This window comes from Perna viridis, chromosome 5 (genome assembly GCF_037379345.1).
Source record: "Perna viridis isolate PV_CMFRI_1.1 ecotype Kerala chromosome 5, ASM3737934v1, whole genome shotgun sequence".
Classification (NCBI taxonomy): domain Eukaryota; kingdom Metazoa; phylum Mollusca; class Bivalvia; order Mytilida; family Mytilidae; genus Perna; species Perna viridis.
The window spans coordinates 7,172,793-7,194,727 of NC_142449.1; the positions used below are offsets into that span (position 1 = coordinate 7,172,793).

Here is a 21,935-nt window from a genome sequence, read left to right on the forward strand (position 1 = left end):
ATTGTACAACGAAACTCGTGAAGATGTTATGTTATAAGAAAATATGATAAAACCAAATTTTCAGTTAACAAATGACTTCCTTCTGTGCCTTAAACATACGCTAAACATGAAGAACAATCACAGCAAAAACATATCAAAACAAACAAACAAACATAAAAAACAAAAGTAAAATCGAATTTTTTACCTGGTATATAGATATGAAAATCTTGAACTTTTTATTTTGTCTGTTAGACAAATGTTGTATCCTATTTTTTTTTTTTGTACGTTTTTTGTAAGTCAATCAAATTGAAAAAGATAAGATAAGTGGATTTAAACGGCACAAACCTCACTAATACCCGGAAGTTATTTGTTTACAACGAGCATTACGTAATTAATATAGTCTTGTTTTGGTTTTCATGATATTAATATCCATCCCTTCACAGTAAGTATTACATTTTTGGACTGCTGTGTTCCCCTTTTTCGACTTAATAAGAGTAATTAAGAAAACTGAACATTCAAATTTTATTTCTCCAAACAGTTGTTACATTTTGAACACAGATTTGCTACCATTTATACAGTGAAATATGTCCCGAACGGAAGCTAAATGTTGAAGTGTTTTGGTCGGTTAATTACTCCCGATTATCTTCATGACAGTACAGGATATGGCATGCCATGACTGGCATAAGTAAATTTAATTGTCTTTGTTATTGCACGATATCTATCACATAGGATTGGTATATGCCGTTTAAATCTTGCTAAAGTTCTATAGCACTTAGATAATTGAAATAGAGAGAAAATTCCCAGTCCGTCTGTCACAGAAACCGGACACGACCGTCAACTGATATCACTGCTTTTGTCTAGTAAATAGGAGATGCTGCTTACCTTTCCTGAGCATCTTACTTCACCACGTTTGTCATGCAGTTGGGTCGGACTCCTCGTTTTTATACATATAAATTTTTGATTTGATGACGTGTCGTTCTATGATGAGTTCTATTTCTACATTTGAACATTATTATGTCTTTAAAACACCAATTATTCATCTTGTAATGTTGATGACCCTTGAGTACCCCAGATTGGTTTAATAAGACCCGTTTTCCTTTGTATACTAACTAACCAAAACAACTTCCAAAACGAAAGCCAAAACACACAAAACGATTTCAGTACCATACAGAAATAAAACATTTTAAATATCTTGAGGAAGACGTTGTTGGAGATGCAGTACCTTAATTTTTTTGTTTGTTTTCCGAGACAAGAAGATAACACCCCTGAAGAAATAAAGATCGGAAGATAAGGTATAAGGGCAGTCAGTGTTACACAATATATCGTCATGAAGTCTTTGTTCCAATCTTTGTCTATTCTTTAATGATTTAAGATGACATTCCTTCTATGTGAGTATCTAAAGATAATAGCATTTTAACAGTTATTGTGTCTCGTTTATCAGACGTAACTCTACTAACTGAAGGACTATTTAAACTACTTATTTTCTAAACAAAACTTTATTGATTTATTATCCCGGAAGGAATATAGACAGGGGAGAACCATATTACATAATCTATTTTAAAATTTTCGTCCCAGTTTTGTCTTTATGTGTACTTTAATAAGATAAGAATCCCTTTCCGTAATATCATTTTCGACAACACTATCTAATTAAATCTATTTGTAGCAGAAATGTGAATGTTGGTCATAGACTTCATATACATGAACATACCAACTTATGTCCGTCACTTCAACATTATTAAATTGAATATGAAAGTAGCTTCTCGAAAGAATGGTAAAGGTATTCAATGACCCCGTCCATTGTGTGATAGGACAGTGCTTAGACATTATTGATTAAATTTTTATTTTTGAGAAAGGGAGGAATGTGTAATGACTTCAAGAATTAATGTTGTTTATGTTGACTATAAATTGAATTATATGCATGTACAGGTATAAAACAACCAAAATGCCTTACGGGTATAAAACAACCAAAATGGGGAAGTAAAAGAACATGTTATGAAAAACAACAAGTAACAAGTAATAACAAGTCAAATGAAATACCTGGAGGACAAAAATACTTGTACACAAATAAGAATTGGGCGGGTAAACTGGACATATAGAATGTTTATGTCCAGATTCACATTGATTGATGGATGTGTCTTATATATTTGAATGGTGTATATATTTGTACATGTTGTATATTCAGAGAGCTCGCTTTTACTCTGATAATAAACGTTACAGTCAGTTTTGCTCCTCTTGGAATTATTCATCCGTGCCAGACTCTACCACACATGGCCACATTGAGCTTCATCCACTATGTGTGAAGATTGTTATGTGTGAAGTTCGTATTTAGGAAAAAAATACCATCCTACGAAAAGCCCGTTCTAAGTAAAATCTATCGTAGGGAAAAAGAGGAGTACTAGATACTCAGACTAGGTACTGCAATACCTTACGGATGCAATGACAACATCAAAAGTATAGGAAACCTTTCAAGCCAATATATCACTAGCATAAATGTGATGAATATATTTGACCAAAATCCAAGACGGGAAAGGAGTCATGGCCATCGCCACTATACGTCACCTTAGTTACATGATGTCTCCATAGATGGTCTCCTTCCTTTCATACAAAAACCTCTTGGACTTCATCACATTAGAACCAAACTTTATTCTATACCTCTCACACTACTGCAGTCCCTTTACAAAACAAGTCTTGGCACTCCCGTTTCTGACCCCACCTCACTATTATACAGACTTGTTGCCATCATTTTGGATATTGGTTTCCACAGACTCTTTAAACCAGTTTGTGTGAAAAGTCCTGATGAAGAAAAACGATCATTTCTTCCACAATCGTTTGTCAACAAAGGTGTAGATGCAATTAATTTGGCTAACATCCTCCATCACAAAAACGTTACCAACAAAATTCCCCCGTATTTCGAAGACAAGTCCATACCAATTATTTCATTTTCCTGAACTTCACCCATTGCATCCAAAATTTTCGATTATAAAAGGCTATTGCAGAACCTCGAGATTGATAAATTCAAGGCTAAACCATCTGACTTGCAAAAGCTCTCCATTCAAATATGGTCCTTCTGATCACGTCGTTAGGGGAGATTTATCCGTCATCAAAAATGAATCTATGCGTAATATTCTTTCTAAAGATCCCAAATACCTTGAACCACGCTCCATAAATTGGAATTGTAATTGTAAATTGTAAAAGTTCTTATGAATGCCATCGAGGACTTATGGATAAAACGAGAACAAAAAGACATTGATTCTCTGTCAGAGTGGTTAAAGGCCGTGAGGTCTTTATTTTTGAAACGAATGAAAGTTTTAAGTAGGTCAATGAGTGCCAAGGCTACATCAGTTTTCAAAGACCCCGATGTAGCAAAAACATTGTCTACTATACATGAAAAGTATGTTGTCGTACCAGCAGACAAAGCCCAAAACAACATTGTTTTTGTCTGCAACACTTTTTACATTCAATATTTATTATCAGAAGTAGACGTAGAAAAAAAAAGTAGTGATAAGACCTATACTGCTACCGCACTCTCCAAAGAAGAGATTGTGAAAAACCATAACTCTGTGCTATCCTCTTTTGGTCTCTCTACCAAGGACGATGATTGTGATTTACCGTCTATGTACTGGATTCCTTAACTCCACAAGAACCCATACAAACAACTTTTCATAGCTGGAGCTGCAAAATGTATCACCAAACCTCTTTCAAAACTTTTAACTTCTATACTCACAACTGTCAAAGATCGTATGCAGTCCTACCACAACACTTGTTACTCCCGTAGTGGTATTAATTCAATGTGGATCCTGAAAAATTTGAAAGATCTTTTGGAGACTATCAATTCAAGACTATTTTTCTGAATATAATAGCATTAAAACTATGATTTTTCAACGCTGTATACTTCAATACTCAGTTAAAATTCCGACTTACATTATACATCGTTGTTTTTCCAAAAAAGATGGTACACCTAGATACAAATATATAGTTCTTGGTAGAGATTACTCATACTTTGTAAGAAATAATTCCAAATCAACTTCCAAATATACAGAGGAAGATGTTTCCAAAATGCTGGTATTTGTAATCGACAACATATGTGTCGAGTGTGGTGGACGTGTTTTTCAACAAACGGTCGGCATTCCAACGGGAACAAATTGTGCTCCTTTACTTGCTGACCTATTCCTTCACTCTTATGAGGCTGACTTTATAGTTTATCTGATCCGAAAGAAAGAATATCGTTTGGCTAGATCTTTTAATCTCAGTTTCCGCTATATAGATGACGTATTATCTTTAAACAATCCTAATTTCGGGGATTTGATACATCGCATCTACCCCCAAAGAACATGAGATAAAGGATACTACAGACACTGTGCCGTCAACCTCATATATTGACCTACACTTAGAAATCGATGGTAAAGGAAAACTACTGACCAAACTTTACGACAAACGTAATGATTTTTCATTCAGAATTGTCAATTTTCCTTTCATATGTGACAACATCCCTTCAGCACTTGTGTATGGTGTGTTCATATAACAACTCATACGTTATGCCAGAGCTTGCCGTAACAACACAGACATTTTGTATAGCGGTAGAACTCTAACAAACAGGCTTCTGGAACAGGGTTATATTGCTACAAGATTGAAGTCATCACTACAGAAGTTTTATGGTCGTTATCATGAACTCGTGGATCGTCATGGTGTATCCATCTGCACCATGAAAACTGATTTATTCAACGGATCATAGTATTCCTTTCCTCATTTGTCTACCCCGGACTTGACTTTTTATGAGCAACTCGGCGGGTGTTTCTAGAAAAACAAAGGACGCTTATTCTACCGTTGCACCTTGTCCATGCTCCCAGTTTTTAGTGGAGTCCGAGTTGCTCATTTGCTTTTGTTACTTTGTATGTATGATTTTAGTTACTTCATATTCTTTGTTGTGTATGCCTGTTTTCCATGTCTGGCCTTTGTTCCTGCATTACAGTCTTTTGATCACCGCTATAACCTTGGTTCCCTTGATCATTCTTCCACAGTTCCAGAGACTTCGAAACGTGAAACAACTTGGACCATGTTACTTTGTATATATTGGTGTTGCTAATAACGTTTTTGAACGTTGTATTGGGTATGTTTTAATAGTTTCATAAATTTAACCTGATTTCTTTAGATAAAACAATTGTTGACACAGACGCATATTGTCTGAGGGTTCATATGGAAGAAAACATATATGGTCTGAGAATAACATGTGGACATGCTCCAGAACGGTATCTTTTAACGTTCTTATTTGCTGACCTAGGAACCTTAAGAGCTACAGTTCAGCAGTTATATCTGGAGAATGTACAAAATGCATTTATTAAAGACGTCATAATATCAAATAGAGGATATATGTATTGATATTAAATGGATACATTAAATACAAATCGCATTGAAAAATAAACAGTTTTGTCTTTATTCTTAATTCGTGCTTAAGACCAATTTTAAGGCCAAGTTTAAGATCATTGATACCCATTTTCATTTAATGTCACAAATGAGTGCTATCTTTTTTACACTGTACATTATTGTTATTCAGTCTTCATAGAACACTAATTGAACCAGAAACATGTCTTAAGTAGCACTCCAGCTAAGAATTACGCAAAATGTGATTCATGGGTGAAGAACCTACAAATAACTCAAATACAATACAATCTATTAGATTGTCAATGTTGATTATCTCCTAATGGCAGACAGATTGGAATGAATAAATACACACTTCATATTATGGACCCATAAAACAACTAAATTTCAAAAATTAAATAAGTAGCCTTTTTCGGTGTGTGTCACATTTTTCAGATTTTGCATGATTCTTACAAAGACAGCCACGTAATGTTCTGAATTTTTTTTTTATGTCAATCACATTTGCAAGGTGCATTTTGAACCTCTATTACCTTACAAAATCTCCAGTTATATAGGGGTATATTTTTTTCACTATTGAAAAATGCCTCTGGTATCGTGCAATTGTTGTCAAGTTAATGATACTGGTAGTATCTTTTCTTAGTGTGAGTATAAAGAACATGTTCATAAGCCTATATTACTTTAGTGAGATTAACCATTCGAAATGTGATTGATAAGTTATGTTGAAGCTCTCTATAATACCTTTTATTGTTCTTTTTGTATTGATTTCATTGCAGCATTGCTCTAAGACATAACCGCTTCTCATGAACTTGTGTAAACAATGTGCATTTTATCAGTTCTAATTCTGTTGTCAAGAAGGTCTCATTGCAGTCATATAAGCCCGAACACAATGTTGTATGGGAAAATAAGAAATAAAATGCTTTGAGATGCGCAGTTTGATACGACCGCACAGGTTGAACCTTGAACAATTTGGCCAAGTATAAGTATGAACACCATTCAAAATTTATACAGCTGTAATATTTGATAGTAACAAAGAAAAATAATTTGTCTCCCTTTAGCGCCTACTTCCTAAATGGTTCCAATTACAACCACCAAAATCAGTTTCATAAACATTTGCTATATAACAGGGTAGGACACTAGTATAGACAAATATATTCTTTTAACCTTTTAAAAGAAAGTCATGGAAAAGAACGGATATGATTAGACACAATAACTGCTCCATCGTATAACCTGAATCCAAACTATAAAAAGGTCTTATAACTAGAACGTCATTAACGAATGTAAAATTCCATTTAAAAAGATATGAAAGGCACCGAAACAAAGTAATACAGACACAAAGACGCATTAAAGACCAACATCAGGCGCAAGAAATCTACGATGGGATTGAGAGGAAATACTGCTCTCATGAAAATGTTTGACTTTTTTCTATTATTTAATCTTATACAGTTTGACCATTGCAAACCGATCATGCACACAGATGAACAATGGGGATATCATGTTGGTGAAAATAACCCAGTAAGCTAGATACTCTATATGTTGAAGTTATTATAAATGACTCTATAAGTGGTTTTTGTCTTCTGTCATTTTAGCGTGAGTCATCTAGCTGAACGGTTTGTTCGTAATCTGCAAGAGAACCAGAATACTTGGATATAACAGATGAAGATGTACTATGTGTTCAAATCGCTGGACTATGCCTTGGTTCAGGTAATAGTTGGTTAGCATACATTCAAACTATAAGACTCGTCAGTTTGACAGGTATGACATGAAGGATGACCAGGTTTGAAAAGGAACCAAGATATAATTTTAGAAACTAAAACGAAGCCAACCATCGTATTGTGATAATTTTATTTTTATTTAACATGTATTTTACTAACACACACACACACACACACACACACACACACCTTATAGTGTTAGTGACACGTTACTTGATATATATGTTTGGATTTGAATTAGTCCAAATAAAAGTGGTGTCCTTTCATTATGTATTATACTTTATAGATTATTATTTGTTTACAATTTTAGGTATATCGCAGTGTTTCTAACTGTCTGATTATGTTTTGGTCATGGTATTGATTTGATAGCTGAAGGCCAATTCAGCGGAATCAATTCGGCTTAAAAACATTATACATCGTTGTTACTCAAAAAAAAAGACGGTACACCTAGATACAAAGATGAAGTTCTTGGCAGAGATTCCTCTTATTTGTACAAAAGCAATTCTAAATCATCTTCAAAATATATCAAAGAAGATGTTTTCAAAATGCTGAGAAAAGAGAAACAGACCAGTCCTCCAATAGTGGAGTTTTTAGGTACCTAATCAGGACAAGGTTTTTGTTAAGATCGATCTTTGCAAACAGTATAGAAAAGAAAATATGTCCCTTAAGTTTACGTTATCATTGCATCATTGTTTGGATGCTTCCTATATGCAATACGTGCAATGAAACACTGCTATGAATCAGCATAAAATGATGAAAAAAGGAAAAGATCAATGACGAACACTATCAACGAACAACAATGTTAATAACCACATATAACCTGCCTTAACGATTGTATACCTTTATTTTTAAATTAAGGTCATGGAACATTTTCACATGTGTTCGCCAAAAAGTTCATTCCAAGATCCAGGCCTAATTTAACTTGGAAGGTATGTAGTATAATTTTGCAAGTGTGACACAATTACCCAATTATTTTATGAAACTAAATTTGGATATACATTTACTAGTAAAATGACAAGCATGACTTTGAAACGCTTCAGTCCTGAGCTGACATCTACGATACTTCAATACTTATTAATTGAAAAAAGAACAAAACTAGAGATAATAATTTTAAAATATGAAGTTAATTTTAGCATGAAAACGGAACAGTTATGATGTTTTAATATATGTTAGAAGAGAACAATTTGAAAGAAAAGTTTGCCCGTGAAGGCTCAAATGAACTAGATGTAACATTCATAAAGGTGCAATTTGGTGCACCGCTTGACAGAAGTACAGATGTACGTTGCAGTCAGATAAGTTTTACTTTAAAGAACTAGCCGATACAGTCCTAGTGATGTTGAAAAGTTTTGCGTGTAGGAGTAATCTTGAGAACCAAGATGTTAGCGAAAATCTAAAGAATGTAATTAAGGAACACAGACAAGACATGGGATAACAGACACATACAGAAAAGAATATAAAATAACCAAAATAATACCGTTCATAAGCTTGATAAAAGTAATTTTAAAACAAATAGTTCACGACACTAACAGTCATATACAGAATATGGAACAGTTGGTCACCATACGAATTATGCTGTCAGAAGCGTAAAAAATATTTGGTATAAAATATCTAAACATATATTGGCAACTAAAACATGGGGATGTCTTGTATGTTTATTCATGAATGTTTCCACCAAGCTTGCTAAAACTATATGACAGAAATGAATGAAAGATTACAAGTTAAAGAACGTGAAGTTCCGTAGGAAAATAATTACATGATGTTAATTAGCTGGAAGTTACTATTGGTATATGTCAATGATACATGTAACACATTTCTATTGGCATTAAAAGTTATTTACGTAAATGATTTTGAATGTCTTTGTTATTCCAGAAATGTCTGTGTAAAGATAGAGACGAACAGAAAAGCTTTAGGACAGACTACAAAATAATCAATATTTCGTCTATTACATTACGGGTGAAAATTACAACTTATAACGTTGTTCCGGCGCATTACGTTTCTGGACTTATCGATTGACGTGTCCAAAAAAGGACAAGTTTGCTGTTAACAAAAAAATCTAAGGTTATTCAAACAAAAATTATGTTTAAAATTACAAGAAAAGCCTCTTTCTTTCGTCAGTTGACTGCAGTTGCCCCCAGCTAACCCCTGGTTATTAAAATAAAAAAGTTAAAAAGTCAGTACTAAAATTATCTCGAATATGATACTTTAATAAATATACTAAACGTTAAAAAGAAATTTGTTAAAATCTGCGCAATAGTTTGTTCCTTAACGTTAGTCCTAGCATAGTTCTTGCACACCACGCTTCGAAGATAATCACGAGTATACGAATATCCAAATACTTTATTTCTCTAAAACTATCATATCCAGAGAGAATATATAACATAATACAAACATTTACGTCACTATGCCTTTGTGAAGAAAGGAATATAGATATGTATTTACTTGGAGGACTGACTTTCACATTTATTATTTTAATAAAGGATGAGGGTACATAATGGTACCAGTATCGTATTGCGTATCCCTGAGCGGGTGTACGTCAAAACATGGATGCTATAAAAATATAGTGCATTTTCTTTTTGCCTCTCTACAAACTAATGTTTTGTCAAAAGATATGAACAATGACTTATGAAATAGAGCAAACATCACACTGGAAGATGAAGAACTTTTTTAAGAGAAAATCTAACATAATATCATAAAAATGTTCCACTGAAAAAGTTGGTTTGGTGAGTGCAAAACGAAAGTGAAAGTAGGGAAAATGGCTATTTATAGTTCAAGACTACTTTTCTGTCCGATCTTCGTGGACTCACCCTATTTTCTTTGCGGGAAATTATTTTTTCACATGTTCTGAGAAATGCTACATAAGTGAAAGTTTTATTGAATCAATTTACATATTTTTTTTAAAAAATCTTAAAAATATGCACTTCACTATAGAAGTCTATGGGAAAATTAAGACCTAATGCACTGTAATGCCTACTAGAAAAAAAATGAAATTATCTCCCTTTAATAAACTCAGAATTGCTTAATTTTTTAAATTAAAACACTTTATTTCATCTTCATTTTTAATGAAATCAAAAGAGAAAACGTATTTTGGTTTATAAAAGAAATAAACAAAGTAATATGCATTTCAATTATCATATGTTGAATAAAGTAAAAAACAATTACACCTTAGTGATATGTTTTACGTAATTTGTTAGACATATGTAGTAACAAGATGTGGAAGAAAACCTGGTCATAGAGGCACACAAGTACAGTGTATTTCTCTTGTGTTAAATGTCGATCTATTGTGTGCGTGTTTTTATCAATTATATTATATTAATATGTTGCCATAGCATAAATGTAGTATTATACTTCATAGTTTTGCGTTCTAGAATCAGCAAGAAAAATATTGTATGTAATATTTTTGGTTTCCGCATGAATTGAGCGTTGAAGCTTCAAATTAAGGAGGTATATATATATTCATTCATCTTCAGTGCCCGATGTAACAATTCGTTGGGTAGTTTCGAATTGGTGCAGTCGCGCATTTAGCCCTGTAACTTCTATATTTTATAAAGCTTAAGGCAATTAATCATTTTTGTCTCCCCTTCCGTAAAATATCGTTTAACTTGAATCAAACTTGTATAAAATTTCAAAAAAAAAAAAAAAGAAATCATTGAGTCTCAGAGTATGTTACGCTGAAAACAGAATCATCACATCGAGATGGGGCAAATATACAAATCATGTGTTAATGTTTCTCCTCAACTACATAATAACAATGCATGAGTGGCTATATACATCTTCATAACCACTTTAAAGTCAATTATGATTCTCGTGGTTAAGTACAGACAGACAGATAGCCAGACAAACAGACGGATCTGAGTACAAAAGCGGAAAATAATAAGCACGTACACGCACAAATCATTGTTAATAATCTTATCAATACTTTTAGTTAAATCAGTAATTTCTATAATATTTGTGAAGTTTTAACATATATAAATGAGAAAAATAAAAATGAAACATTATTTTATTAGAATTGATGATTACGAATAATTGTTATTTAATGTGGGAAAGGTTGAAAAAAAAATCATCTATATAGGTAATTAACCTCCCGCTATCGGCCGTTCTCGGCTTGAGCCTCCCAACATTTTATCATACATTCTTCAACGGTCTTGTCCATCTCCCGGTGGGAGCTAGTAGGAGCTTAAGTTCTGCCGCCTTCAAGATTTTCTATATTCATCAGTCAAAATAATGGGGATGAAACTGGGAAGGTATTTTTGATAAAAATAACAATGGTTTTCTTTTGTAGAGTTTCCCAAGATTAACATCAATGCAAACTGCATCTCCGCTGATATACATGAAAGCTTGGCATATGTTAAATTCAGATTCGAAAACTTTTTTCAATAAATGTCACGTGGATATCCATACCACTAAACCTCAGATGGTTCACGGTCATACCATGCTTATTTAACCTGACACCTACATGTATAAGGCATTGTCGCACTCCATCAAATCCACCATCCGCGATGCACCTGTTTTTGTTTATTTTTCTATTTTCAAGAGGCGGATAACAAAATTTTGGATTAAATACAAACGTAACACAGGATGCAGCTGACTAAAATAAAATACAACTTCGTTCACATAAAATATAGACGCTAAAATTTACATTAAATATTCGAAAAACCGACAAAAAGCTGAACTGCAGACAACAATTAGCATGAAAGAACCGCTTGCCACAAATATTATATAAGACCTGTTATAACAAATACTAAAACTACATGTCGGCTATTAAGCACAGATATTTACATATAAACATGAAGAATTTACATGTACATCCATGCTCCTCCTGAGCGGAGCATCATAGTACTTCCTCAGGTAACAGCTTTGATATAAAAACGGGTATTTTAAGTGTCTATATGTTTTTTGGTGTATGTGTAGTTGTACACTAAATACGAAAGAAATGTTGAAATATTACTTTATATACATGAAACTTAAACAACAGGATTTTATACACACACAATTGCGTACAATTGACCAGCATTTTGCATATATCAAATTTGCAATATCGAATACATGTAAGGACATCTATGATATGTGTGCATTATAAATGTATGTGTATTGAAGATTTTTCCCGATAAAGGAAGCAGTTTTAAAGACTTTTGTTATATAGAATTGCGCTTAATCATTGCAATAGATAAAAACCGAGAGCCTGGATTTTTTTACAGACAAAAAGTAATCAAGGGAACCAAGGTTATAGCGGTAATCAAAAGAATGTAATCCAGGGACAAAGACCAGACATGGAAAACAGACATACACAACAAAGAACACAAAGTAACTAAAATTATACATACAAAGTAACAAAAGCAAATGAGCAACTCGGACTCCACTATGAGATTTTGGCAATTATAATGTTATTGCAGAACAAATGGTCTAGAAAAACATTGTGAGCAATTAGAAAGTTTCACAAAAATGCTTTTCAATTTTGATTTATATGCTGTGAACACACTTACCTGTACGATTGGGAATTGCCTAATTAGTCCTTTCATATTGTTTTTGAGAAATAAATAAAAACCAGGAAAGCAAACGACTACGTATGAAACACTTCAAAAGGTAAAGCTACATACATGATAATTAATAATAAAATAACAAAGATGAGTTCAAACTTGCTCAGAATTGCTGCCATTCTTTGAAGCCTAGCAAATTAATGACAATTTTTTTGTACTTGTAACAACATAAAAAAAGACAAAAATGAGCTATAATCAAATCAGCAACGGTCCTAATAAGAATAAAAAAATATATGAAAATAAAAAATTAATAGCAATAACTTATTATAACAGAACTAATTTTTTGTTTAGGAAGATGAGGCGTTATACAGTATGCTCCAGATAAGAGCTACCTTATAAAGACGTGCTTATCAACACGGAGTTTCTAATGTTATATAAGTAACGTATGCCACATTCAAAATTAGTCCATAATATCATTACATCACTGACTTATTTGTTTTACTTTTACATTTAGATTTTGATTTTTTTATGTCAATTTCATGAACGAATAGATTGAAAAGGAAAAGTTGAAACTATTTTGTTTTGTTTTCTTATACAGCGCTGTGAACCTATATGTATTTCACTATAACACTGCTGAAGCTTATGTATGTAGGGAAAGTTGCTCCTTTATTTTATTTGGTACCAGGAAAAAACCGTTTCTGTTAATATGATATGAAGATGACATAATTTGAGCATTTGACATTGTCTCTTCACTTTTTAATCATATTCAGGAAAAAAGTTCATGATATTGATTATCATACTGTAAACTATTGAATAGTTGATAGGCAAAAACAATTACCTTAATGGAAGCGAACTTGGGTTCCATATAATTTTTATCTGTCGACTAACCAACATGTCCCTATAGTTCAGTTTTACAGTATAATGAATTATTTGTTTTATACTTTCCAATATTGTTAATAGTCTATTTGAGATCTAACATTGATAAACACACAGACGTATTCGTGATATTGTTTTGATGAATCAATGATTAATATACTACCTTAATTCGTCGTATCATTTTTGAACCGGAGAAAATAGGAGGAGGTGTCACAATCACGAAACAGGAAGAGCCATACACGCATGCTGGCGACGTATATTTTGACGAAAGTTAACGAAAAAAATTGAAAAAAAAACTTTTGTTTCTTTTTATGAATATATAACTAAATATTTTCCTCGCCTAAAAAGTATGCTCAACTTTTTCATTACTCTTATATGATATATTCTACTTTTGCTTTTGCATTGTTTAAAGTAGATATTCATGTCACGAATCACAATGATAGGACTACAACGACAAATTTAAAATGCTGCGCAGAAATACCTTACTAACTTCTTATGATATTTTTATATTTTTAAATATATTTTTGGCAGTTAAAACACTAAGATAAAAATACATGAATGTTTATTTCACGAGACTTTTTTAAATGCATTCTCGATAGTGTCTTGTGTGAACCAATATATAATTAAAAAAAACTAGTCCACAAGAACATATTCAACTTTCCCCTGGTATTAGATTCGTAACTTATTTTTATAATCAAGAAAAAATGAGATATTTGACAGGGGCGGCAATATTATCATAAGAGTATAATACATCATTGTTCATCCATGTGCTTCAGGGAGCTCCTTAAAATGTCAGACTGTATAAAGGATGCAGTTGCTTATACTTATTTAAACGACAACACATTCCATGTCTTATTAATGTCAACAGCAGATGAATTGACAACATACCGTGCCATTTTGGAAAGAGTTCACCAGAGGAGATTGTACAAATGAGTGGGAGAAACATACCCCAGAAAAGAAATGATATGGTAAATTGTATAATTTTGACGAATTATTTCCGTTCGGTGACGTAGAAATAGTTTTGATATCATCGCATGCTCCATAACATCCTAATAATAATTGCTGAAACCTCTTTACTGATAAGAGTTATAAAATCGAGGCTTCCATCTTTTTACAACAGGGACATTCCAAAGAATGGACATATCATACAAAGTAATTTGGTAAAATATCGCATGGGGCCAGTGGGTGTCTTGTGCTACTATAAATAAACCTCAATTATACGATAAACAAATACATAGAAATCTCTGGTATAAACTCCTACAACAATGAAAAATATCTTTCAATAGTCAACATACATGACGGCACATAGCACTCCGAAATAGCCCCGAAAGGAAGTTTTGCAGAGCTTATAAAACTTTCATATTTAGGTTAAGAAATCTGAAAATAAAAGAAAAATAACACCTTACAATTCAGCAAAACAGCGATATACAGGTTATTTTTATTTGGTTTTAATCGTGGGAGTTTCTCATGGTCATCTCGACGAGATAAGCATGGAAAACTCCCTCTCGTTTAAAACATATTAAATTGTCTAATATTGTTGCAAGAGAACGAACAGTAGTGATTTTCTAAGTCTCTTTTTAAGATTAAAAAATATGGCAAGAAAATCACAGCAGCAAAATACAGTCTTACAAAACAACCCGAAACTTTAACAAGATTTCAAGTCTATTTCCAATAAAATTTGCATTTTTATAACAAAAGAATGCTTTCATTATCTTGTCATCCTTTGCGAAACAAATGTTTTATGATTGTTACAAAAAAAAAAACAAAAAAAAACAAAAAAAAAAAAAAACAAAACAAAAAAAAAAACAAAAAAAAACAAAGAATAAACGATAAACAAACTTTGCTATTCTGTTTGTGGCGTAAATGTCCTTTTGTAAATACAAATAACTAATGATCAATTCAGATTCCACCTTAACATCGTAAAATGTAGGTAAAGTACATCTGCTGGTTAAAATGTTATAATGCTTAAGGCCATATTGTTAGTTTCGATGTGGCTGTTAACATGCGCAAACATGTAATGCAATATCTCTTTAATTATCTGCATATCATTCGATAATGTAAAATCATGATTCAATGAACTTATTTCCTAGTTAATAATATTTTTGAGTTAAGTTGAATACATTCGGATTTGTTATTTTTCAGTTTTATTTGATTCTATTTTCAAATATTCAGTTTAGTTGAGACAAGAGTAAACCTTGTCCCTGGATTACATTCTTTTGATTACCGCTGAAACCTTGGTTCCCTTGATTACCCTCTCTTATCTTAAGGTTGTATCTTTGTGTTGATTTTGTCAGGTCTCGTTGATGCCACCAAGAGTAATTGCTGAAAAATGTATTCGCTTATATTGCAAAAATGAAGACGATGAGACAATAAAAACGGCCATACAATGTTTCCTGGAATGATGTAATGAAAAAGAAATTAAACGCGTATGTATATGAAATCTAAGCATATAAATATCTGACGAAGATGACAAACAATAGATCAAAATTATTAAAATTATTATATTTTACATTAATGAAATATAGATAAAAATGTAAAAACAAAATATAAGATAGTAGCAAGAACTTCCAGAAAAAAAAACTAAAATTGCAATTACATGCAATAACTGTGCCCCCATTCAAAATGTTTATTTCTACTTTCAGTTTGACAGTGATTGTAAGCTTTCAACTAAATTTCACTGAAATATCTCAAGCCATGCCGAGACTGTCTATGGAAATGTTTTACTACATATTTGTAGCTTATCTTAATTTTTAGATTTCAAACCTCTCTACCTTTGATTATCACAAAAGTTTCCAACATCGCGGCCTTCTTTTCCTTCATGGTTGATGCCTCTTAGTCTGTGCTTTCATTTGTACAAGTACGGAAAAATTAGTAACAAATCTCTGTGATGTATTTTATTAAAATTGTCAATACAAATTGCATATATGTCAGCAACGGAAACTGCGAATTTATTTATCAGTACAATTTGTAATTATGTCATTGCTATGCCAATAAAAATAATAATGTCTTTAAAATTTTGATTATCACCTTACAAGGCTCCAACCCCAACAAACTAAAACTTTTATTAAATAGCAGATGAAAAAGACATAGTAGAACACAAATATCGCCCGTGTTTTTTTTAATTCGTAAGGGGCGGCCACATAAAAAGCATTCTCGAGAAATAATTCTTGTTTTTAATAAAAATATTCATAGCGGACGACCCTGTCAAAAAATGAAATTTTCTAAGAACATATATTCCCAGATTTTCAACTTGTTCTTAATAACTGATACAGCTTTCAGATAACAAATATATAATACCTATGAACTATTTCAAATTGATATTACTCTTTATTTTGATTTAATAGAAAGAAGACTTTTCATAACTTAGAGACAACGAAAAGGAATGACATTTGATTTTGCAAAAGGATTCCCGAGATTGTATTTTGCTTGATGACATATGTGATCATACGTTTTGTAGTTTAAGATTAAATAGTGCCTTTAGATAGTGAGGCAAGATTTTTTGAACGAAGTCTACGACCATTGAAAGTCTCGGATACAAAATGGTTAGGACGTCGCCTAGGTCTTCTTTGCCATAGGGAACAACGTTGCACTTTATATAATAGTACAAAATCGTATGACGCTCTGGATTGTCCTACAGAATATGTCGTTTTTGGGATTAAGTACACACTTTGTGGGCTCTTTTATGTTGGGGAGACTGAACAGCCTTTGTGTAAAGGATAAACAGGCATCTAAACGATAGTTGGGATCCCCGCTTTAAGATAGTTTCGGGGTCACCCCTAGTTTTATTTGTTTAGATTTCTGAAATAGATTTTGCACTTCAGGCAGTTTAAGCTTGATCTTATTTGAAGTTTTACGAAGAGGAGAAATCCTATTATTAAGAAAGAACGTTGTATTATTTTTATTGCGCATGTGATGCACATTCTGTACCTTATTGTTGTATTTGTTTACAGTACTTAGCAATCATTTAAGTTCTACTTATATTTGTTACAAATCCACTAACAGTCAAGATTATTGAAATCTACCGTTTATACGTCTTATACATTTTAACAGCTGAATTTCGCAGTTTACCACGTCGTTAATTTTGAACTGCAGGTGAATGAAATTATTCAACGTTAACGGTCTTATTTTAAGAATGAAATTGTACTTTTAAAGTGATAAAATGTCATCAGAAATTTTAGCAATTTTGTAGGTTAACCCATGTTTTACAGCTAGTTAAATCACTTGCTTCCATGGTGGCCATAGGAGTTCCGGTGTAGGATTGTGTTGTGTACACAAAGGTCAAAATTGGAAAAAGAGAAGTCAATCAGTGTTAGATTCAACGACATAAGTTAGAAAAAAACACGTGTTAATAATTGTTCTGTTACTACGGAATTGCAATACTTGCGATAATATCTTGTTATCGACATGAAAACATTCAATGAGAAAAAGATTTTAACTTTAAAATGTCTTTACCAAGTGAGGAATATAGTGGTTATTATCATTTTCTGATTTATTGTTGACTTTGCTGGTTTTTGTATTATTTCATATGTCCCTTCGGTGTGGGATTATGAGTTTACTAATTTTGTAATTACTTTTATTTAAAGCAGGAAAAAATCTAGCTTAACTAAAAACAACTGCACCAAAGTCTGGTAGAAAAGATTGAAAGTCTTCAATTTCTGCACACTTTCATTGAATACATAATATGTTATAGACACATTTTACTGATCATAGGTTAGAATAATCACGGAAACCAAGATTATAGCGGTAATCAAAAGAATGTAATCCAGGGACAAAGACCAGACACAGAAAACAAACACACAACAAAGAACATAAAGTAACAAAAATCATACATACAAAGTAACAGAAGCAAATGAGCAACTCGGACTCCACTAAAATCTGGGAGCATGGACCAGGTGCACCGGTAGGGTATGCGACCTCTGCTTTTCGAGAAACACCCGTCGAATTTCTCGTAAAAATTCAAGTCCGGGGTAGCAAACAAAGAAAGGAAAACAATGAACCGTTGAATAAATCAGTTTTCATGGTGCAGATGGATACACCATAACGATCCACGAGTTTATGCTGACGACCATAAAACTTCTGTAGTGATGACTTCAAACTTGTAGCAACATAACCTTGTTCCAAAAGCCTATTTGTTAGAGTTTTAGCGCGATACAAAAAGTCTGCGTAGTAGGCAAGCTCTGGCATAACGCATGAGCTGTGATATGAACATTCCATACGCAGGTGCTGATGGAATATTGCCACAGATGAAAGGAAAGTTGACAATTTTGAATGAAAAATCATCACGTTTGTCGTAAAGTTTGGTCAGTAGTTTTCCTTCATCATCGAATTCTAAGTAGGTCAAGAGATGAGGCTGACATCACAGTGTCTGTAGTATCCTTTATCTCAAGTTCTTTGGAGAAGTTGCAATTTATCAAATCCCTGATATTAGTGTTGTTTAAAGATGATACGTCATCTATATAGCGGAAACTGAGATATAAAGATTTAGCCAAACGACATTCTTTCTTCCGGACCAGATAAGATATAAAGTGAGCCTCATAAGAGTGAAGGAATAGGTCAGCAAGTAAAGGAGCACGATTTGTTCCCATTGGAATGCCGACCGTTTGTTGAAAAACACGTCCACCACACTGGACAAATATGTGATCGATTAAAAATTGAAGCATTTTGAAAGATGATTTGGAATTATTTCTTACAAAGTATGAGGAATCTCTACTAAGAACTATATATTTGTATCTAGGTGTACCATCTTTTTTTGGAAAAACAACGATGTAAAATGTTTTAAGTAGGGATTTTAACTGAGTATGAATACAGAGTTAAAAAATCATAGGTTTTAATGGTATTATATTCAGAAAATAGTTTTGAACTGATTGTCTCCAAAAGATCTTTCGAAATTTTCAGGATCCACATTGAATTAATACTACGGGACGATTTGATTCCAGCATATCGTAAACTAAAGTTCAAAAATGTAAAATCCAAAGTGTTGTATTTGTGCCTACATTATAGAATGTAAATCTTTTACATTTAGTTCAGGAAATATATATATAATATAAAGAGTAGATTTTCTTGAACCTCAGAAAATCTTTTGTACATTGTAACTTGCAGTGTTTGCGGAGAAAACTATACTGAACAAATGGAAACATTACTCCGGAAAAAAGATTTACAGTACATAGACAACATATCAAAACTCCAGAATACCCCAAAATACAATTGAGAGGACATTAAGAAAACTGTGGAAATGAAATGAGAACTACACAATATTTCCGTTTTATGAATTCTCGGATGAAACAACGGAACAAGAACGTATGCATAAAGAAAAATATATACAAGTATAATAAATACTAGAAAGAAAACTAATGAAAAATTTTCATCAAGACGTTAATTGTAGCTGTCAGAATTGTCAAATTTGCGATGCAAATCCTTTGTCCCTCAGCGGGACTCGAACTCGTGACATTTATGGCAACACCGCCTGCACAAAGTCCAGCGCCCTAGTAGACCACTCGACCAGCTGGGCTATATAAAAAATATAGCTTTCGCTGGTCGGGTTATTCCTTCTCGTAGGATTAATCTAGGTCTGTAACTTAGTACACGATAAATAGAAGTTCGGGGCAGTTCATCTAGGTGTTATTATGAAGGATAGAGGATCAAATTAATGATGCATGTCACAACAAATCAATATAATTCAAACGTGTAAGAATATGACGATTTTATTCGCTACACTGCTCCATCGGATCAAATTGATACAGGGAAAATAATGTAAACGCATAGAAAGGTCTGAAAAATTACCAACGATGTTAAACTGTCAAATTTGCGATGCAAACTTTTGGTTGTTCCCTCCGCGCGACTCAAACTCGTACCACTGTACCACTGTGACATCTATGGCAAGACCGCCTGCACAAAGTCCAGCGCCCTAGACCACTCAGCCAGCTAGGCTGTATAAAATATAGCTTTTACGGCCGGGTCATTCCTCCTCGTAGGATTACTCCAGGGCTGTAACTTACTACACGATGTACGGGAAGTTTTTCAGACCTTTCTATACGTTAACACTATCTTCGCCATGTACCGCAGAGGGAACCACCAAAAATTGCTTTGTTTGGCTTCATCAGAAGGTGTCCGTAGATAAAACACTCGAGGTACATAATTGTGCAAGGAATGATTATATGTCGCATGTGAAGCGAAACAGTCATTTCTACTAAACAAATCATTCATTACTTTATCAAAGTGGGTTTTTTTTTTATATATGTGACAGATAGTAAAGGACAATAAAACTGTTGTTGATTGACAGAACAATTCAAATCCAAAAAAACATTAAAAATCTGTTTCCGACATAAGCGTAGGAAGCAACTATCATCGTTGGCTATACAAAAATCCGTTAAATACAAAGAAAGGGATTTTCATGGCTGATGTATGCTTCAATGAAAATCAAAAAGATAGATGTACCTATGATCATATGATATTTAATAAATCAATCTATACTGTAGAATAAAATTCGCGTCTGTTTTTAAATCCGACATGATGAGATATCGGTAACTGCGGTGAACGACATCAGCTTACTCCAGTGCGTATGGAAAAAAAAACTAATATAAATAACGGAACATTTACGACAAGGCTCGAAATATGAATTATTCATACTGTTAAAATGATAAACATATTATTTTTAAAATAATCAAAAATGCATTCAGTTATATGTATAGTAAGTGCACTTTATTGCAATAACATTTTTGCTACAATATCCATTACACTCTATGTCAAAATAAGAATAGTATTCTAGAATTGAAGTTGTTGTCACTGATATCATTTGAAGTGTCTTCTTAGTTTCATTTCGATGACAATGTATACAAATTTCGAATTTTGATACTTTTGCCTAAGCATTATGAATATTTGTACGAAAGGAATGAAAGAACTGTTCTTTTATTCGCCATTTTCAAATACACCTCGAATATAGCAAATGGGAAATTTCATGAATGCTTGTTGAATTTTGACGACAAAAGACACAAAACTAAGTAATTCAAATGAAATTAGGAAAGAACTTAATATGACTTTCACATTTGCCTAAATTTGGAAAAGTTGTAGTTAAATTTGTCATAATGGAACGTTCGTTTGTAGGAAAAGCACATTATGCTATTGCATAATTTAAGAATGAAATATTTGTTGTTATTTGTACATGTACTTTTTTCCAGATTTCCAAGTAAACAAACAGTTTTTGTATGGCATATGTTTTAGATGCAAATTAATATGCTTTCTTACTTTAGTTCAGTCAATCTTCCTGTGCATTTGAGTTATAACATGGTTCCTACTTTGATAATAGGAATCATTCAGTCGTGAAAATAAATAAGGCACATTGGCATATTGTCAAATGCTTACATAACTTGACAACAATGATATGTAATTTAGTTTTCAACGCTAAGGAATTTAAATATTGTTAAACTATAAACAGTGGATACCATTTCAACAAGGACAATAAATACTGAAAGAATTTAAAATTATATCATAAATCTCTAACAAATGATTTACTAACACAAAT

At 32.7% G+C, this 21,935-nt stretch overlaps 1 protein-coding gene across 8 annotated transcripts; it reads left to right on the forward strand.

Moving 5' to 3' along the window:
• The first annotated feature begins 286 nt into the window (after positions 1–286).
• Positions 287–17,897, forward strand: LOC148615780 (deoxynucleoside triphosphate triphosphohydrolase SAMHD1-like). Of its 8 annotated transcripts, none has more exons than XR_015922053.1 (8): positions 287–421; positions 6,942–7,056; positions 7,378–7,661; positions 7,926–7,996; positions 8,241–12,979; positions 14,194–14,385; positions 15,712–15,843; positions 17,607–17,897. XR_015922053.1 is itself a non-coding variant. In XM_088582354.1 (5 exons), the coding sequence occupies exons 3-5, from the start codon at positions 7,613–7,615 to the stop codon at positions 9,078–9,080; spliced, it is 264 nt and encodes an 87-aa protein (XP_088438480.1). In that variant the 5' UTR covers positions 295–421; positions 6,942–7,056; positions 7,378–7,612; the 3' UTR covers positions 9,081–10,418. The 8 variants fall into 8 exon arrangements, 2 of the variants coding, with proteins under 2 accessions (XP_088438480.1, XP_088438481.1); XR_015922051.1 differs by lacking the exon at positions 7,378–7,661 and having other exon boundaries at positions 288–421; positions 8,241–8,344; positions 8,937–12,979; XR_015922050.1 differs by lacking the exon at positions 7,378–7,661 and having other exon boundaries at positions 288–421.
• Positions 17,898–21,935: the final 4,038 nt, after the last annotated feature.